Source organism: Podarcis raffonei, chromosome 3 (genome assembly GCF_027172205.1).
Source record: "Podarcis raffonei isolate rPodRaf1 chromosome 3, rPodRaf1.pri, whole genome shotgun sequence".
NCBI lineage: Eukaryota > Metazoa > Chordata > Lepidosauria > Squamata > Lacertidae > Podarcis > Podarcis raffonei.
Window position 1 is genome coordinate 78,992,562 of NC_070604.1, and position 18,512 is coordinate 79,011,073.

The following is an 18,512-nucleotide window of genomic DNA, read 5'->3' on the forward strand; positions in this document are numbered from 1 at the left end:
GACCTGCTGCAGTGGCAGGGACACTGTGGCCCTCCCAGCTGTTGTTGGACTTCATCTCAAGGCAGCATGGCCAATAGGAATGAGGAGGTATAATCAAACAAGTGGAGGCCCATGCATGCCCCTTCCCTGGTCTACCTGAAACCTTTTATTTAACAATGCCACCAGCAGAGATTAGGTCACAGAGATAAGCCCAAGTAGTGAGTGAAGTTTCCTCTTCAGCTCCACCAAGTTGGCAGAAGATTTTATTTAAACAGCTAGGCCAGGACAGTGTTAGTTTCCTCATGGGGGTTGAGGCAAGAGCTAGATTTACTGCAGAATTTAGATGAAGTATCAGCTGTCACAGTTGCCTGTCAGCAGTAGGATGTGATACAGAAGAGTTTTTGCTTCAGGCACAAAGTTGGGTGATGTGTTTTTACCTCACACTTTCCTAATGTGAAGAACGCATCCAGTTTACGCAAGCCAGAGAAAGGATAAATGCCAAGTGTCCAACCGTTTATAAATGAATGTTTTTTTAATATCACAATTCAGAGTGGAAAAAAATGTATACAATTAAAATTCTTGTTTAACATTAAAAAAATGTTCACCGTTTATGTTTAAATATTATTGAGAATGATGAAAAGAAAAAGACCATGGATAGTCTTAGAAGTAACTCTGCAGTGGTTCTCCAAGAATAACCTCAAGCTGCTGAATTGTCTTCTGGCACTGGTGTTCCACTTCTTCACATTCATCTGGGGAGGAGGGGGACAGACAAACAACAACATAGTAACTATGAAGTGACTGGCAAAAAGGAACTCAATAGTTTCATCCACTATGAAACATTTAAACAGGAGTGAGCAGCTATCTCTGGCACTCCCAAGTGCTGTTGGATTGCTACTCCTATCATTCCTGACCATTGGTTGGGGCAGATGGGAATTGGGAGCCATTAACTTCCCTCCCCAATGAAAGAGGCTCTGGAAGCCTGTTAAGGGTGTGTTTAATTTATGCAACTGCAGCTGGCCAGTTGCCAAGCGCATAAAGTTTTCATCATTTAAGTTAAATGTGCACAAGTTGACGAATGCTAAGCCCAGGGATTGCAGTTCATTTCTTCCTAGCAATAGTGGGGAGAAGGAAAACAGGCCATCAAGTCACGGCACAAACCACTGTGGAAGTGCTTATGGAACCTCAATGTGCAAACAGACTTGAGCATTTTCTATTAGGGCATATGGACTATCCTGAACCCCACTGAGGAAGGGTGCGAAAAGTGCAGCAACGGCTTCATTTAAAGTAGACTCCCAAGTAGAAATTCTCACAGTGACAATAATATATGCTACATTACCTTCCATAAGCTCTGCCAAGAAAGGAATAGACTCGGGAAGTAGCACCATGTAGTTCTCTCTTATTTTTTGTGCAAGTTCTAGCAAAGTTAACAAGGCAGCAAATCGAACCTAAGCAAAAAGAGAGCAGCCAGTAGTATCACAGTGGGGCATGTTACTGCATTCAAACACCAAACTTCTGAAGAGGAAATGCTAAGCATAACAAGTTTCTGTGCACAAATTCAGAATCACAGCTTTGCTGAAGTTATCATCCACCACACAACAGTCTGCTCCCTTACTTTAGTCACATGTTTTAGTAAATGTGTCCCACTGGCAGTTCAAGTTAAACCTACAAAGTTGTATCTTAATGGTTGTGCAAGAAGAAGCAGAAAGCAGTTTGCAATAGCAATACTTCACTCTACATGCATGGCGCTGCAGTGCAAGCAGGGAACTATCCGAAATCAGGTTACATAACAGTTGCATACCACTGACAGTCATCTGCCTTCTTAGTCACATCAGGGTGACTTAAATGCAATATTATTTTATGACCCAACTACGCCACATACCTTGGGTGATGCATGCCTCATCTTCAGCAAAATCTGATAATTCAGTGGCTTCCACAAAGAGTCATCTGCCATTGCAACTGCAAACTGAGCTATGCATGGGATCAAGTGAGTTGTCACTCTCTCCTGGAACCTCTCTTCTCCCCCAAGCATATTTTCCAGCTATTTAGAGAAAACAAATCACATGCACATGAAAGTGAAATAATTTATTTCCTTTTTTGTTTCAGACAGTTACAATATTGTGATAGCTAGCTTCCCTAGATTCCTTGCCAGTCACCTACAGTTTCTAGAATCCTTTGACACCTCTTCCTTGAAAACTGTCAACTAATGCACCACCCCGGCTGCATTTAATAGGAAGAAAAAAATGGGACTAAGCAAGAACGCTGTCATGGATTGGTTGAACGCAGAGGAATGGTGGGAGGGACCAGCTGGGGAACCCCCAAGGGAAGAGGGCTCAGAGCCGGGGGGAGTGGTGGTTGGACAACAATGAGTGGACAGAGGGAGAGGACTGGGAAGAGGAGGTGTCAGAAACTGAAGGGGTAACGGCTTAGTGAGCTGGGAGAGTTTGTGGCAGAATCGGAGGCAGAAGCTGAAGTAGGAGAGTGGGATGGGGGAGGCTAAGAGGCAGAGATGAGTCCAGTTGGTGAAGAGGCACAGACTGCTGCTGTAACCAGAACCAGAGGAGGCATTGAAAAGGGTGCAGAAAAGTTTGGCTACACGTAGGCAGTCTCTGATTGCTTAGGAAAAGCTCTCGTGAAGAGGTGGGGACTTTCAGTCTCGGCAACTTATGTTCACGGAGGAAGACTACTGGGAATGAGTTGCTCTGCTCATTAGGCATGACATTCAACCAAGTCTGTGGAGGTTGTGGTTTTGATAATATAGAGTTAACTCCATCTCTGAACTGTGTGATTACTGACCGACAAAATTCCTGTGACGGATGCTACGGGCATGGCTTAAACTTGGTATAGTGCTTTGACAACAATGGAAAATTATGAAGCAGCCAAGGTCCCCCCCCCCTCATGTCCATACGTCTGTTAGTTGAACGATAATGAAATGTATGATGTATAAAAGGGAAGACATTTAAAGGTACCCAACAAAAATGTCTGCAGTGCCCAATAGTTAAGCGAAAATACGTTTATCAATACCTGATTGACCAAAGGCATCATCAATGTTTCTGCTCTCTCTTTGCTCACAAAATGATGGGAATCAAAGAGGAAGATTTTGTGGAGACAATCAAGGATGAACTGTAGCAATAAACAGCTCTTTTCAGTGTTGTTCTCAGAGTCAAAGAAAGCTTCCTCTGCATCTGCAAAAAATAACAAGAGACCGAAATGAGGCGCCATTGGCATTGCTTAACTACGAAAGTAACGCTTGCAGTGGCTACAATTTGCACAAGCCTCATTAGGAGAACATCACATGACATTAGCTGTATGGGCAGGCCATGGTTAAAACTGCTAATTTATTCACTATATAGATACAGTGGTACCTCGGGTTACATACGCTTCAGGTTACATACACTTCAGGTTACAGACTCCACTAACCCAGAAATATTGCTTCAGGTTAAGAACTTTGCTTCAGGATGAGAACAGAAATCGCGCGGCAGCAGCAGGAGGCCCCATTAGCTAAAGTGGTGCTTCAGGTTAAGAACAGTTTCAGGTTAAGAACGGAACTCCGGAACGAATTAAGTACTTAACCCGAGGTACCACTGTATAAGCAACATCCAGCCTCTGATGACTGGTTATTGCAAAACTATTGCGACCCACAGTGCGTGATACAGTGTGCCAGTATTGTAGCTGGCTTCTAGTATATTATCCAGTGCATCAAGTTCCTGGTAATTACAACAGTAATTTAGAAAAAGCACACTTCTCAGGTTGCCACGGGACAGGAGACATCTACTTAGAGGGACAGTATCCTCTGATTCAACCACGGCAGGTAGATACGGTTTTAATGTGCTTTCCCTCTTCTTTCTGCCTTTGCTCAAAGCAGATGTGGTCTTCTCTTCCTTTTGAGCATAAACATTACTTTCAAAAATGCACATGTTTCTAGTGCTTAAAGGGTGGCTTTAGAGAGCAAGGTCTCCTAAAGACTCAGTAGGTTGGGGAATGGCCAGGAAAGGAATATTCAATTCTGACACAAGATCTACCCACCCGGGAAGAATGGCAGATGAAAGTGATGGACTATATGGAACTGGCGGAAATGACTGGCAGAATCCGAGACCAGGGAGAAGAGTCGGTAGAAGAAGATTGGAAGAAATTTAAAGACTATCTACAGAAACATTGTAAAATTAAGGAATGTTAAAAGGATGTTGGAATGAAGTAATGTGGTTTTTGCAGTAATGTTATATAGGGTTAAGGAAGAATGGATTGTTAACAGGTCAGAATGTAAAGTTACAATATATTAAGATAAATTAATAAGATAAATACAAGAATGGAAAGGACTTGCTGAAACAATCAATTGATCTAGAATACAAAAAAGGGAGGTGTGAGGAGGTCAAGGAAAGAAGTAAATGAAAGATAAGTTATGGAAAGATGGATTTCTTTTTAACTGTTTTTACTTTTTCTGTATTTTGTATTTTTTGTTTTTCCTTATTTTTGTAAAATTTTTTTTGAAACTTTAATAAATATTATTTTTTTAAAAAAAGGAATATTCAATTCTGCACAGCTTCCTATCCGTCCCTACAGATCCTAGTCCTAAGTAATATTTTTCTAGACTATTTGGCAATATCTCATGAGTTTCATTCCCGTAATATAGTATATGAAAATTATGACAAGGTGTTTAAAATAGAAGTGGCACTGCCAAATACAAGGCCGATCATCTAACACTTGCATAGCTTTTGTAATTCCTGTGATGTATTCTGCTTCAATAATTTTGACTGTCCAGGCTGATTTTCGACTTGCAAAAAACTACTGAGTGTGAGTGCAGCAAAAAAAAGAAGAGAGAAATACAAAAACGAATTAAAATGAGCAGTATTTTATATACTGCATTCCAGAGTGTCTTCTTCCTACCTGTTTGGGAAGTATTGATCTGGTTCAGTGTGTCCGCAAATGGCTTCACTAAATGGCCAGCAAAGAGAGTGAAGAGTCCTTTTAGCTGCTCGGCAATGCAATCTGCCAGTCGGCAGAAAGTCAGCTGCCTCTCCCGAGAGGCTCCCTCCGTTTTGGCCCAGTCAAAGAGCTGAAACAGAGAGAGGAATTTTAGTCTCTGTATAATAATAAAAATAATAATAGCCTGGGCGGTTTATAAATGGCTAAGACAGAAACAGGACAGAAAACTCACCTTGAAGAAGAATGGTCTAAAAGACATTTCAGAAAGCTTCATAACCATGCTGATTAAGCACTTAATAATATGAGCCTCCGTCTTCCCAATGTTCTCCAGGTCATCCTAGATGAAAACCGAACAGTACCAATCAACACTACAATACTCACTTAATAGTCTATTGGTGAGATACAACGTAGTGAGAGTGGGCTTCCCCTCACGCAACAGGGCTTATCTTTTCTCTGCTCCCCACCCCCTCCGCACCTCCAAAAAATTACCAAATCTTTACCAGAGAGTTGCAGGACCCTCTGGATCAGCTCAGGAGGCTGGAAGGGGCAAACAAGGCCTGTTGCTTAAGTGGATTTCCATTGTGCAAGCAGACTGCCACAACTGGATCTCATCTTGTGTCTTTACTATACTTAATATTAAGTACACACTTTAAAAAACAAACAAACCACCAAGAGCAATAATTGGCCAATATGTGACCATCTCTAAAAATGGAGAATCAGTGGGTGCAATCCTGCACACAGTTGGGCTTCTTAAATTAGTCAGTTACTCAGCCTGGGTGCAGAACTCTGGCCAGAGCAATCAAAAAATAAGCTGAATACATCATGTAATGGGCAATTATTATAGTTTTGCGTGTTCCCCAAAGACCTTCCATACACCACCTGAGAATGCTCAGCTCTGAAGTCCAAGGCCTTCAAGAAAAACGCTGTTAGCTCAGACTGATGGGCAGCTAGTGAGTCTTTTTCTAGAATTACAATATGCTCCTTCAGAATATCCATAAGTGCACCTAGATTGTTCTAGAAAACAAAACAAAACCAAGTATATGATAGACATATATTTAAATCGGGACAAAACCTATTTTCTAAGATAACAGAAATAAATAAACATGGAAAAGGCATTTTCTTTCCGGAACATGGTTTCATCAGTATAGGAGCATTCAGTATGAAAATGTTAGAACCAGAGGCTTCTTAGGTGACTAGCAATTATGAAATGTTTGCCCTTATTTAAGACAATGGTGGTCCACCTGCTTTCATAGTCCTTTAAGTTGGCATTTAAAAACAACAACCAGGAACCACTTGCCAAATATGAGAGTGTGTTAGAGCACAAGTGAAATATACAAATTACAGCTAGAGCCTCTGGAAAGTAAAACCAGATCTTTGCAGATAGAATCCCCCCCCCCCAAACGTAAAGTCACTTGGTTTCAAAACTGCACGATAAAACAGTTTTTTGGTTTAATATAAAATATGTCTACGTTTGTAAGTTTTATGTTGTGAACTGCCCTGAGATCTACGGATGAAGGGGCATACAAATTTAATAAATCATCATCATCATCTACTTAAGTGAAGAAGCAGAACACATCTAACCTTAGAAACAATTGCAATTTCATCATAACATTTCGTAACTGCTGGCAAAAGGACTCTCGGTGGAAGTGTCGTTGCCAGGGTGTTTTTCAGAGACGTCACACGTAGATTAACAGGAGATAAAGGGCCCATTTCAACGGCAATTCTTTCCAAACGGACCACCTAAAAGGCAGCAAATGTGCAGATCTAATTAGCTGCCAGAGAAGCAGCACAGATGATGTTGCTTGAGCAGTTCGTAATTCCTCATAAACTGAAGAAAGACATAAGACCCACCTGCAGCAAAATATCCTGGAGATACGGACTGAGAAAGCATGGCAAGGTTTCTACAACCTTCAATAGAGCCGTCACTGAGCTAAGCAAGTAAATTTCACTGGCAACCAACTCCTTTTTGTGTTTTAGTATTTTCAGCAATGCTGGCATTAGCCTGTAAGTAACATACAGAGAAGATTAATTCACTCATTTCCAAACAGGCTGCTCTCCTGAAATTTTTTTACAATCTTTCTACAGTTTTCAACTCAAATATATTTCTCCACAGGCTGTTTTAAAAGCAGTTATTCAACTTTGGGTTCCCAGATGGTGACAGACTTATAAGTTGACATGTAGTTACTAAATTTTGTCCCCAAGTCAAATTGTGCTTCAGTCATCCCTATCTGTCATTAATCTCAGCTTTTAAGCTCAAGTATCTGCAATATGAGCATAAAATTCCATGGAGTGCCTTGCAGGGCTCCTTCAAATATTAATGAAACAATGGACATAATATGCTTTGAATATTCTAAAGTCCTATATAAACACTAGATGCATTATTTACTGTACAAGTTCAAAGTGCTACCTTGGTAGGTGAGGTATGGCCTGTGCTTTAAGCACACAGGTGACCTCAGCTGCGCAGAGCAAAGCACTTCCTGCAACGTTTCTTTCTTTCCTTTCCGAAGAAATCACGTCGATGGCGGTTTTCAGCACAGGCACAAATGGCTCGTGCCTTTCTGGGCCGAAACACTTGCACAGCAGCTTCAGGCTGAACAACGCCGTCTGCCTGTTGATCGCCTGCTCTGGCTCCCCGCTGGCCTCACTTGTATCATGCCGCACAACTGCGAGGAGATGGGGAACCAATTCTAACAGCAACTCAACCTGAAAAACAGAATTAGGCAGGCAAATTGACTAGGATTTCAGTGCCAAGTAAGGTATCATTGCTCCAAAGGCACAAATAAAGGGTGGACTGGCAATGTAAACATCCCATTTTCAAAGCCGAACACAAAGTCACACTATGCATAAACGTATTTTCTTTCCCTTACAAGGCCTGTGAAATGCTTTTCTCAGAATCCTTGACCCTCTTTCCCTTTGTGCCATTTTTAAAAGTACATGGGTAGGGAAGGGATTTGGTTATTTGAGACAGCAAATTCCCATGGTAAGCGGGAAAAGAATCAGTGAGAAGAATGGGGGTTACTTGTGATTGCTGCCACTGTGTGCGTTGTTGCAGCTTATTGTTCAAGAGGTCCATGGCTTTACGTCTCACAGAAGGCAGTGGGTTGGCCATCAGGCCTTGGATGACAGGGATGAAGGTTTCCGTTGGCATCAAGGCATTGACCTGGAAAGAAAGTAGCAGTGAAATGTACCATGCCAAAAAAAGGGAAGTTCCCACGGGTGTCGGGACTGCTTTCATTATGGAAAAAAACTAGGAAAAACAGGGTTCCTCCTTACTTTTTAAGTGTTGCAGCACCAACCCCCTGAGATCAACAGACAAGAGGAATCAGATAGGCACACAGTGTGATGATGTTTGCTTGGTTTGCATGACAGCTCACATCAGCATCACTGTCAACCAAAGAAACTTACCTTATCCAGAACGTCATAGGACTTATTGAGCAGAGCCCTCCAGAATTTTGCTGTTTGAGTGTCGGCATTTTTTTCCACTGATTGTGCCACAGCATTGATGTAGCAAAGAACTTCTTCCAACAATCTGGATAAACAACAATAGTGACCACCATGAGCAAATGCAATCTCTCCATTTGGAGGAAGGAAATTCAGCTGGAGCTTTTGCTGTTTCAGCTCCTCTTATAGGAGAAAGGCAGCAGAACTGAATTATGGTGGTTAATTATATATACTATGAAAATCAAAGGACAATCACAGCATATATTTTTTAAGCTTCTAGTCCTTCATGGCCAAAGAGAAAAAGTTGAACACCATGCTAACAGTTTTAAAAAAATTACTCATTACACAACATTAAAAATAAAATTTCCATATTTATTCTTCTCCTAACTGTGGCACAAGATTCATTCCATGTTCCATTACCCAACAAACTATAGTTTCAGGTCATTTAGTAGATGCATATATGGGCCTGGGAAAGGAGGAGGCCTAGAGATAGAAATGTTAACCTTATGACAGTCAAAAACTCACTTAAGAGTTGCCTACTTTTATACATCTGTGGTTATATTTGCACCCAAAGGGAAAACAAAATGTACCTTTGCTCAAAGACCTTTAACTCCTCAGCGTTTTCACATTCAACCACCTAGGTGATAAAGAAGGGAGGAAAATTATCAACATGCTAGTGGAAATAAAACAGATCTGCTGCACAAGCCATTATAATGAGGTTCCCTTTGAGCTATTTCACAATATAAAATCAGAGGGGAAGACCACTGGGCCAGAATCACTGAATGAGTCCTGCTAGCAGAAACCTGTGCAAGGATGTCATCTCTCTGCACTCTCCCCAAATTGGTCAGGATGTGTGTCGGCAGAACTTCTAGAACAGCTTGTTGGTAGTGGGGAAGAAGGGGGATTGTTCCATCTAGCAAGCTGAAATGCAATGGAACAACTGCCATAGTGCTACACTGAATTCTTCCCCAAAGTATGTGCCTTGCTTGGCTTCCTGACCTCCCTTCCCAAGACACCCAGCCAGAAACCCCCCAATGGTTGTAGTTTTCTGTTTATGTAAGTAGTCCTTAGGTAAAGGTAAAGGGACCCCTGACCATTAGGTCCAGTCGTGACTGACTCTGAGCTCAGCGCGCCCAGCCTTCGGCATGCAGGCAACTCTCTGCAAGCCGCGGGAGCCCAGCGCCGGGCTCCCGCGCCTTGCGGAGAGCTGCACGAAGCCTGGAGAGCGAGAGGGGTCGGTGCGCACCAACCCCTCTCGCTCTCCAGGCTTCAGCGAAAGCCTGCATTTGCCCCATAGGACGCACACGCATTTCCCCTTCATTTTTGGAGGGGAAAAAGTGTGTCCTATGGGGCGAAAAATACGGTATTTATCTACTTGCACTTTGATGTGCTTTCGAACTGCTAGGTTGGCAGTCCTTGCTTAAAGCCAAGTAAGGCATAACTACTGAATTTATTTTGTGCACAATGTCCAAGGTACACTTCCAGTTCCTACCAGCAAACACTGAATTTGAAGCTGCAGTCAGGAGTGGGAAAACATTTCTGTGAATTTCACAGAAAATGATATTGATTACATGCAAATCCACAACTGGAAAAGGAACCACAGAAAGCCCTTCGAAAGATCTGCATGCCTTACCATTTTCACAAAACTGTGTGAAGCTAGGAGCTGTGACATGAAGGAGATGGACAGGAATTTGAAGTGCCTCAGCTGTTTGCCAGAGTGAGACTCCACATCAAAGAGCTCCGTTTCCTGCCTCTGTGGTTTTTTCTTGGGGAGCCTCGATTTCTTTTGCCCAGGGTCCTCTGTGAAAGTATCCAGCAAATAGCATTGATTTTCCAAAACAAGAAAATGAGTTTTAACATCCTTATAAACTCTAGATTAAAAGATCTCACTAGGAGGCAGGGCATAGAGTCTTACACTTTTGGGGGGGAAAGATGCGCAACTTGAAAAGCTGTTTTGTAATATGAATTAATTCTGAAAACTGAGGTACGCATGTTTTATTTGCTTAACTCTTATCTGGGTGCACACTGGGATGGCGAGGGTTCTTTGTAAAGTACAGGGTAGCGGCGGCAGTATGAGCAGACAGGGCTTTGGATGTGGTGGACAACAGAGTCAATCTCACCACTCCATAGGACTGTGCTGTGAGTTTATTATTATGAACAGTGTCAGTAGGAATACTTGCATCTGTTTTCAATCCAATGGTTCTGCCCAACTGGATTGTATTTAGGCAAGAGGCATGGAAGGGGGGGGGGCTTGCAATTACCTTCTTTGTTCTCTGGCAGCTTTGTTAAATAGCCCAGGACTTTCATCAAACTCTGTAACTGTTGGATTACGCTAAATTCGCAGCATACGGAAATCCAGAATTCCGTATCAGTCTCCAAAACAGCATCCTGTATAAGTAAGAAGATTTTGGGTAGGAGATGATTAGTAAGAGAGAAACTTGCATTATTTCAAAAAAGCAATTAGCCACCCACAACACACTTTCCCTAAAAAACCCCACACAGTATATACTACACAAAAACATAACCCTTCTACAATAATCATGTCAGCAAAAGCATCAATAGCATATCAACAAAACTGGCTGATAATTTTTTCCCCTAAGTTCTGAAGGCCTGTTCGGAACAGCAGAATTGCACAATGTCTAAAAGAAATCAGGGCTGACCTGCTGCCAGATTTCTATTGGCAAGGAGTTCCACAGGGAAGAGACTGTCACACTAAAGGCTCGGCACAAGGGGCCACCAGTACCGCCCCTTCTGACAATCAAGGTTTTAAACAAAGAATACGCAACAGAAGACACCTCTTACCTTCTCCCCATTGGCTACGGCAGCCACAGATTTTGTCACATGCTGTTCGAACAACAACACGAGAAGAATCCAGAGAAACCGCTCCCCTCCCAAAGTGCTTATCAGCTGCTCTAGGATTGGGAGGCGCCGATGCTCAGGCACATGAGGCAAAGCATCCACAAACACACGGATTATTTTAACCACCACCCCTTCCACATTCCCTGGAGTTTCTGAAGAACCGCCATCTTCCTCGGCCTACAAAGGAAACATTTAAAGAATTAACATGTATGTACAAACTGCAACCTGAACAGCATTTTGCTGTAGGCCATAGAAAAACCAGGACTTCCCCAAACACAAAGGAAAACCCCAAGTTGCAATTGCAGCAGGAATACTTCAATATATGATCTTGTTCAAAAAGACCTGGAGTAGGGAGTATCCATTTTAAAAAGGCATCAGTGTGCTTGTGTGTGCTAATGGTGAGTCCTGGAGGCAAGAAGCCAGTAGGAGAAGGGAAGTCAGGCCTGATCCAAGACTCGAGAGAACAGTATAACTTGTTGAATGTCCAGGTGCACTTGACTGTACAGGCTTAGCCAACTTGGTCTTGCCTTCCAGATCAGTTGGACTACAATTCCCATCATCCCTGACCACTCACAACACCCAGAGGGCACCACATCGACTCCCTCTAATGTTTATCTTGCACTGGGAAAATACAGAACTTTCAGAGAGGACTTGCAGAGCATAAGGCTCAGTACAATTTCAAGCCAGAAGATGGTTTTCTAGTAACAGTTATTTTTTGAGTTCCACTTTTGCAAGATGTTTGGATTAGGCTAGACTAGGTAGCCACTTAAAGACATAAAGAGTGAATGACTGGAAAGAAAGTTGTAATATGAACACTGCAATGTATTGTTTTCCTGAAGTTATTTGCCCTGTGCTACTTAACCACCACTATCCTTTTTATCAAGAATAATCTACCCTCTGGCTGCACAGTTCCTCCATTCTTGTACCTTGTACAATAATTGTACCATGTAAAATTTTATTCTGGGTTGACTACCATAGAAAACTTAAACACTAAAAGTACATTCAGCACCAATTTTTTTTACTGATTCTATAAAAAATGGGTTGGGGGTTCTATATCAAATATGGAAAACTGCACTAAATAATTTTTAATGGAAAGTTAGCCAGCAAGGTATTTCTTAAGGTATTTCAGTGACCCATTCCCAGATTTGAATTCACTCACCTGTATTAGAGCAGGAATAACCATCTTCACTGTCTTATTAATCACTTGGAAACTGTAAGCATCATCCAGTCGCATGACATTTGCCCCCATGAAGGTGAAAATGGGCATGATGTTGTGTAACACTTTACCCTGGAGAAGAGAAATCAGTCACTCACACAACACATTATAATTCCGCCCCCCCCCCCAAGTATTCAGTCCTGCAATGCACTTTTGTTTTGCAGTTAAAAATGGTGGGAATCTTAGGTGAGAGAGACACGCAGTGGAAGTTGCTCCTGGTATCAGTCACCACATGAAAGGAGAGAAAGGTTTGGATAGTTTACTGTTGCAGAAGATAAGGCTAGGTAAACCAGTTATGGATGTAGCCATATACAGTTTGTACTTGTATACATCTGCATCTGTGAAAGCCCACAAAGTAACAGTTGCTCCAAATAAACCCCAGCAACTCAAGACATAACAAGAAACAGACTCCAACTCACAGCAACGAACACTACTGAGCTGACAAACATTAATCACAGATCTAGTCAGGGCACTAGGCTATTTACCATAGCAACTAGACCAACTGACCTTGCATCTGCGATTAGCTCATCCATGGGGTGATTTATGCTCATGAAGGAAATTAACCCCTTCTCATGACTCGTTACTCCTTCCTTTCTACTGAAAAATTAAGTGAGTGGTTCCAAATGGCTTCATGAGAACTGGCCATCTTTTCCTACATTTGCACATTCACACTCTAACCCCATAGCAAGACAGTGAACCTATTTTGGCAGCAAAAGTCTCTGCATTTCTTTTTTTTAAAAAACACCATAGGTGCTGCTGGGTAAACACAGAAATACGTGGCATAGAGATGGGCCCTCCCATCTACCAATACAAGGCTTGCTGAGTTTCTTGCAGCTGTGAGAGGAGGACAGCATTTCTTATGAAGCAGAAGAAAGCAAGAGTAGCTCTTCAACACTGCATCGTTAGGAGGCAAGTGCCATTCAGAACAGAGAAGTCTGTGTCCAGAAACAAAAACAATGGTTCTGGGAGAATTCAGGGATTGATGGAGTACGGGGTAGAGGAGAGTGAGGTTTGGGGAGGTCAGAGTGGTCCAAAGAAGGCTGTGACAATGATATCAGATTTGAAGGAGGCAACTTGAAAAGCAAAAATGGGAAGCTGTTTCAAGCGTAGGAATGGCTCAGGAAAGAGATCAGATTTAGAATCAATGCACAGAGGAACACCAGAAGACCATCTTAAAAAAAAAAGGAGTGAAGGGTTGAGAGTCTTGCTTCTTCCTAGAAACCCATTTCAGTTCCATTCCCTGATAACAGCCATGAGGAGGAGGAGGAAAAAGGCAGAGCCTGTACTCACAGGAAACATCCCTGCAGCTGCACCCAGCAAGAGCAAAGCATGGTGATGGGTCTGAGGCATCTCCGAAACCCGGATGCACTGGACTACCAGCTCGACATTGAACTTCTCTTCATCAAGGATACCTCGAAAAGCAAAGCAAAGACTGAAAGCACAGCCAGGCTTAATTCAATATTAGAAACAAGCCTTTTCTATACTTATATTCACATGCCAATATATGCTGTTTTCATACAACCACCTTTTTATTTTTTTAAAGGCATAAGTGTATATAAAGCCTGGGGCAAGCTTTCATACATGGGATCCAAAACTAAATGTCTTTTTTTCTTTACCTGCTTTTATCCTGGTACCATCTGGGGACAGTTTCTGGCAAATGTTCAACAGGCCACCAAGCACTAGCTGCTTTGTGTATTCCAGATTTTCATGTTCTGCAGAAGGTTCCAGGCATCTGGTAATTCAGAAAGACAGTTAAAAAGCAATGATGGAGAAAAACAGTCTTCGTAGGGTAGCGATCAGAAGGTGGCTATTTGGCAATCGCTGAGTCACCAGGTACATATATACTGGTTTGGGACACATCCATGACAGGGGGCGGGGTAGAGAATCTCCATCAGGTCCCTTTATGTTTCTGACCAGTCTCCACAGGGGGGTGGCATGTGGGGACGCTCTGGTGCTATGAGGCCCTCACATGTAAGGGCTGGATGGTCCCCCATTATGGTTCTGCCACTCTCTAAAGTAAAACATCATTACCTAGCCAGCAGGCTGAAGAGAGTAGGTATCAGTGCTTGTGGGTGTTTGAGCTTCTTCTTGTGTTGCAGCAATTCCAGGATAAGCGTGACTCTGTGCCAGTTCATACTGCTTTCTTCTTGTCCACATTCCTGGTCCTGAACTTTTCTGAAGGATGGAGAAAAAGAAGAGATCTAATTCCATTTATAGAAGCTTATCCCATCAATTCTAAAAGAAACTGTTTCTCAGAATAAAAACCCATATAAAATACAATAATAGTCTATGAAGAACTAGCACACCAAAGTGAAACTTCATTCTAATTGAGACTGGACTGGATGCCTGCATGATACAAAAGTGTTCACAGCATCTAAAAATTGTTAATCGGTCCTATTAGGTTGGGGACACTAGAGTGAAGGTTCTGCCCAGATTCCCATCATTTATCACCTTATTAAATGAATCTTAAGTGAGCAATGTCAATAAACTCAAAAAGTAGATGGGTCACAAATGGGAAGAAAGGCAACTGGACAATCTTGCCAGTTCAATGTACAGTCGATGATTCTCAAACAGAATGCATTCCGTAAGTCTATTCAACTTCCAAAATGTTCGGAAACCAAAGCGCGGCTTCCGATTGGCTGCATAAATATCCCTGGATATATGTGCTATTTTTCAGGTTTAGGACTGTCCCGCTTGCATGGAGTTAGCATCAGCTGCTTTTATGGGGCTATTTGGATAGGAGAGGCAAGACACAGAGCAACCTCCGAATCAATGCAAGGACCACCTCAATGAGTAGGATCTCCATCAATCTTGGCCCAATGTTCCCAATCCTGCTGAGATTTGGGAGGCACCTACTGCCTGTTTCCAGAAACAAGAGAAGACATTTTTGTTCCAATGGGCTTTCCTTGCTAGATAAATGGATCATAGCCATGAGTGTCTATTTTGTTTTAGTTTAGCTGTTTTTTGCTGCTTTTATTGCACATTGCCTTGAAATAACTGTGTAGAAGGTGATTAATAAATTATTCTTAATATTAATCATGTTAATTCATGAATGCACACAGATTTGCAAATGGCTTTTACGTGTTCTGTTGCCTTGTACCTCTGCTGCTGCATCTTCTGCCTTCTTGTCTGGTGAACAGTAGCTACATTCTTAGTTTTCGGTAAAGGTTCCAATTCCACACTAATTTGCTCAGCATCAACTGAAATCTAAACATTATACAAGGAAGAAATATGTGGGTGATTTTATAGAGACATGGTATCCCTTCATCACATACTCAACAGAACACAAGGTACAGTGGCATCCACCGGACTCACACTTACAACTTTAGAATAATGTTCCCCTGTAAGATTTTGCATTTTGGGGAAGGGAGGCAGGGAGGAAGGCACTTGTTATAGAGGTGAGGAATATATTTTTATGTTCTTTTTGAAAATTAGTTAAAAGCATGTGTGTGTTTTTTTAAAAGGGAAAAAGATTTGCTCTTTGAGCACAACTCAAAGACAACCAAAGAACTCCATACTTATATGGAAACAGCAACTTTGTTAAATACATTTATATTTATTTGCTTTGAAAGGAGAAACTGCTATGAAAAACTTCCCCGCAATATTATTTTTTGCTGTACAATGACACATATGCACACACTCAAATATGCAAGACTATTTCTGGACTATTGTTCTAATAACTGTTCCATGCTTTTAATCTCATAATTTAGCACTCATGCATTAGTTAGTTTTCATGGAGCACCAAGTTGAGAGCAACGCTATATGCAATTTATACAGTGTAAACACCATCATCCTATCATGATTGTATATAGACTAATTCCAAATAGCAAGAGGATGCTCTCATCATCCCAAGAGATTAAGAACACCTTACCCCTTTAAAAACACTGCCGATGGTCTGTGCACAAAGTGGATTTTTGCAATTTAGCAGTAAATCAAACAAAACTCCCAATATCTTTTGTTGAACCTTCCCATCTGGCAATGCGGCAAAGAATGGTTTTGTAATCTAGAAATGACAAAAAGAGAATAATTTATGTAAAAACATTCCTTTGTATTCATTTTGCTCACATCCTGAAAGAAAAGGATCGGTGCTATTCCCGCTTTACAGATGTGGGTACCTTTTGTTGGTAAATGGGGGCAGGTGAAGAGGAACTTTCCCGTTTTCAAAGGTTCAACATACTGAATTCCACCAGGAAGTACTACAGGGGACTCTCAATCGGTCCCTCTCTCACCTGCCCAAGAGCTCTAATCTGGAAAGTCAATCCTTTGTAGACTTCCTGTGAGACGTGCAGTGCTTTGATGAACAAATCCAGACAGCGCTGATTTGTGCAAAGGAGGGCAGCTGAATGCTCATTGTACTTCCCAAGGATGAGATGCAGAAGAAGAGCTTCATCTTTTAACATCCCCTCCGATCCCTTAAGAGCTTTCTCCAATAATCGATCCAGGACAGGCAGCAGGTAAGAAAGCACCACCTGAAAGCAGAAAAGGTGTTCAAGATCAACTCTTTCTTTAACAAGCATTCAGAAATATATATTTTACATTCAAAGGGCATAGAGTCATGCAACAGAAGTACCCGAAAGGGAAATATTCAAAACATTTATGGGTCACCAATCCTTTTGGGTCCATGGAAACATCTTCAAAATGAAGAAACTGCCATGGACACCTTTTCACCCACCCCACTTAACCTATTATATTGGCTACAAAAGAATGTTTCTTTCAAGGCTTATTTCAGCAGGTGGAGGGGACCCTATGGGCATAAGAGGAGTCTCTGAGTTCACATATGGGTCCAGGGGTGCCATGCTGGTGACCCCAGATGTAGACTCCTAAGAGAAAAGTTCAGAAGAGGGTCAAGGTTGGTTGATCCCAAAGGAGTTACACATGTGTTATTCCCTTGCTACATATGCTTCAGTTTGGCATATTTGGCAAACTGATGGAAAAATTAGAAGCACACGCACAGAGCCAAATTTCCATACTTTGGATTTTAATTTGCAATGTAAAGGGCACCTCCAAAGGAGCATCACAGTTTACCACACAGTGATCTGAGGTAGTAATACAGCTGTTGCAGGAACAGACAGAACAAATCTTAGTCCCCCCCCCCCATATTTCTACATCTTAGTTTAGAATGCAAAATTTGCATTTACAGTCAAACCCTGGTTGTTGAATGCAATCCGTTCCGGAAGTCTGTTCAGCTCCCAAAACGTTCGACAACCGAGGTGCAGCTTCCGATTGGTTGCAAGAGCTTCCTGCACTCAAGCGGAAGCCGTGTTGGACATTCGGTTCCCGAAAAACATTCGAAAACTGGAGCATTTACTTCCGGGTTTTCGGCGAAAATGGAGCCATTTGGGAACCGAGGTTTGACTGTAGCTGAAATGTGCACATCTAAATTGGCTTTGTGGAACAAAATAATCTAAGGCATGATTTAGTTTAGGAACAGCAAGGTCCCACTCCACAACAAAATGCTTCCAGATGGGCAAGCACATTTTCGAAAGCTTGACATAATGCGTTCTACACACCTGGCCGTTGACTTCATGAAGAATTTTCATCAGGTTCCTTGCAACGTATGAAGGACATTTGGTAGTTTGCACACACTTAAGTAATGCTTCCAGTGCTCCTGACAACTTCTGCTGCTGTGTCTTTTGCTTGTGTTGAGTTTGTTGTACTTCAAACAAATTATGAAGGCACTAAATTATAAAACAAAAGGGGAGGAAGGCATTCAGGAACTATTCAGCACAATAGCTGTATAATCAGTATTATCCAACACAGTTCTGAGTAGCCTGGACACCACCCCCTTGCCCCAAATTGGAATGTATGAGACCGGGAAGCACTTTTCCCAAGACCCCTTCACCGTCAGATGCTACTGAGCAGATGGTATGGTGATAGAGAAGTATATTGTTGTAGCTGACAATGCTGCCACAGAGTAAGACTGCAAATGGGCTCACACTAGCGTTCAGTGAGTCATTATGTGTTTTCTGCCATCTGCACCCTAGATGCCTACTTTGCCATTTCATCATCCTCAGTTCCTCAGGATACCAGTGAGCTGATCTGGGTCAGCAACTAGATGGAGCTCATTGGGGGCTCAGAGACCAGTGCCTCTGTAGGA

General features: G+C 42.1%; 1 protein-coding gene across 1 annotated transcript in view; it reads right to left on the reverse strand.

Annotated features, from left to right (window-relative positions):
* Positions 1 to 492: 492 nt before the first annotated feature.
* HEATR1 (HEAT repeat containing 1) overlaps positions 493 to 18,512 on the reverse strand; it is a 38,274-nt gene continuing 20,254 nt past the window's right edge. The window contains exons 22-45 of the mRNA XM_053382595.1: positions 17,926 to 18,093; positions 16,645 to 16,884; positions 16,287 to 16,418; positions 15,516 to 15,622; positions 14,447 to 14,590; positions 14,032 to 14,147; positions 13,706 to 13,827; positions 12,359 to 12,487; positions 11,143 to 11,376; positions 10,602 to 10,728; positions 9,974 to 10,140; positions 8,931 to 8,977; positions 8,305 to 8,428; positions 7,919 to 8,059; positions 7,307 to 7,602; positions 6,751 to 6,901; positions 6,481 to 6,639; positions 5,779 to 5,913; positions 5,132 to 5,236; positions 4,861 to 5,029; positions 3,001 to 3,161; positions 1,859 to 2,017; positions 1,316 to 1,424; positions 493 to 728 (exon numbers count right to left, since the gene is read on the reverse strand). Coding sequence (XP_053238570.1) covers positions 640 to 728; positions 1,316 to 1,424; positions 1,859 to 2,017; positions 3,001 to 3,161; positions 4,861 to 5,029; positions 5,132 to 5,236; positions 5,779 to 5,913; positions 6,481 to 6,639; positions 6,751 to 6,901; positions 7,307 to 7,602; positions 7,919 to 8,059; positions 8,305 to 8,428; positions 8,931 to 8,977; positions 9,974 to 10,140; positions 10,602 to 10,728; positions 11,143 to 11,376; positions 12,359 to 12,487; positions 13,706 to 13,827; positions 14,032 to 14,147; positions 14,447 to 14,590; positions 15,516 to 15,622; positions 16,287 to 16,418; positions 16,645 to 16,884; positions 17,926 to 18,093 — 3,531 coding nt within the window. The 3' untranslated portion in view covers positions 493 to 639. The remainder of the gene's footprint in view (positions 729 to 1,315; positions 1,425 to 1,858; positions 2,018 to 3,000; positions 3,162 to 4,860; positions 5,030 to 5,131; positions 5,237 to 5,778; positions 5,914 to 6,480; positions 6,640 to 6,750; positions 6,902 to 7,306; positions 7,603 to 7,918; positions 8,060 to 8,304; positions 8,429 to 8,930; positions 8,978 to 9,973; positions 10,141 to 10,601; positions 10,729 to 11,142; positions 11,377 to 12,358; positions 12,488 to 13,705; positions 13,828 to 14,031; positions 14,148 to 14,446; positions 14,591 to 15,515; positions 15,623 to 16,286; positions 16,419 to 16,644; positions 16,885 to 17,925; positions 18,094 to 18,512) is intronic.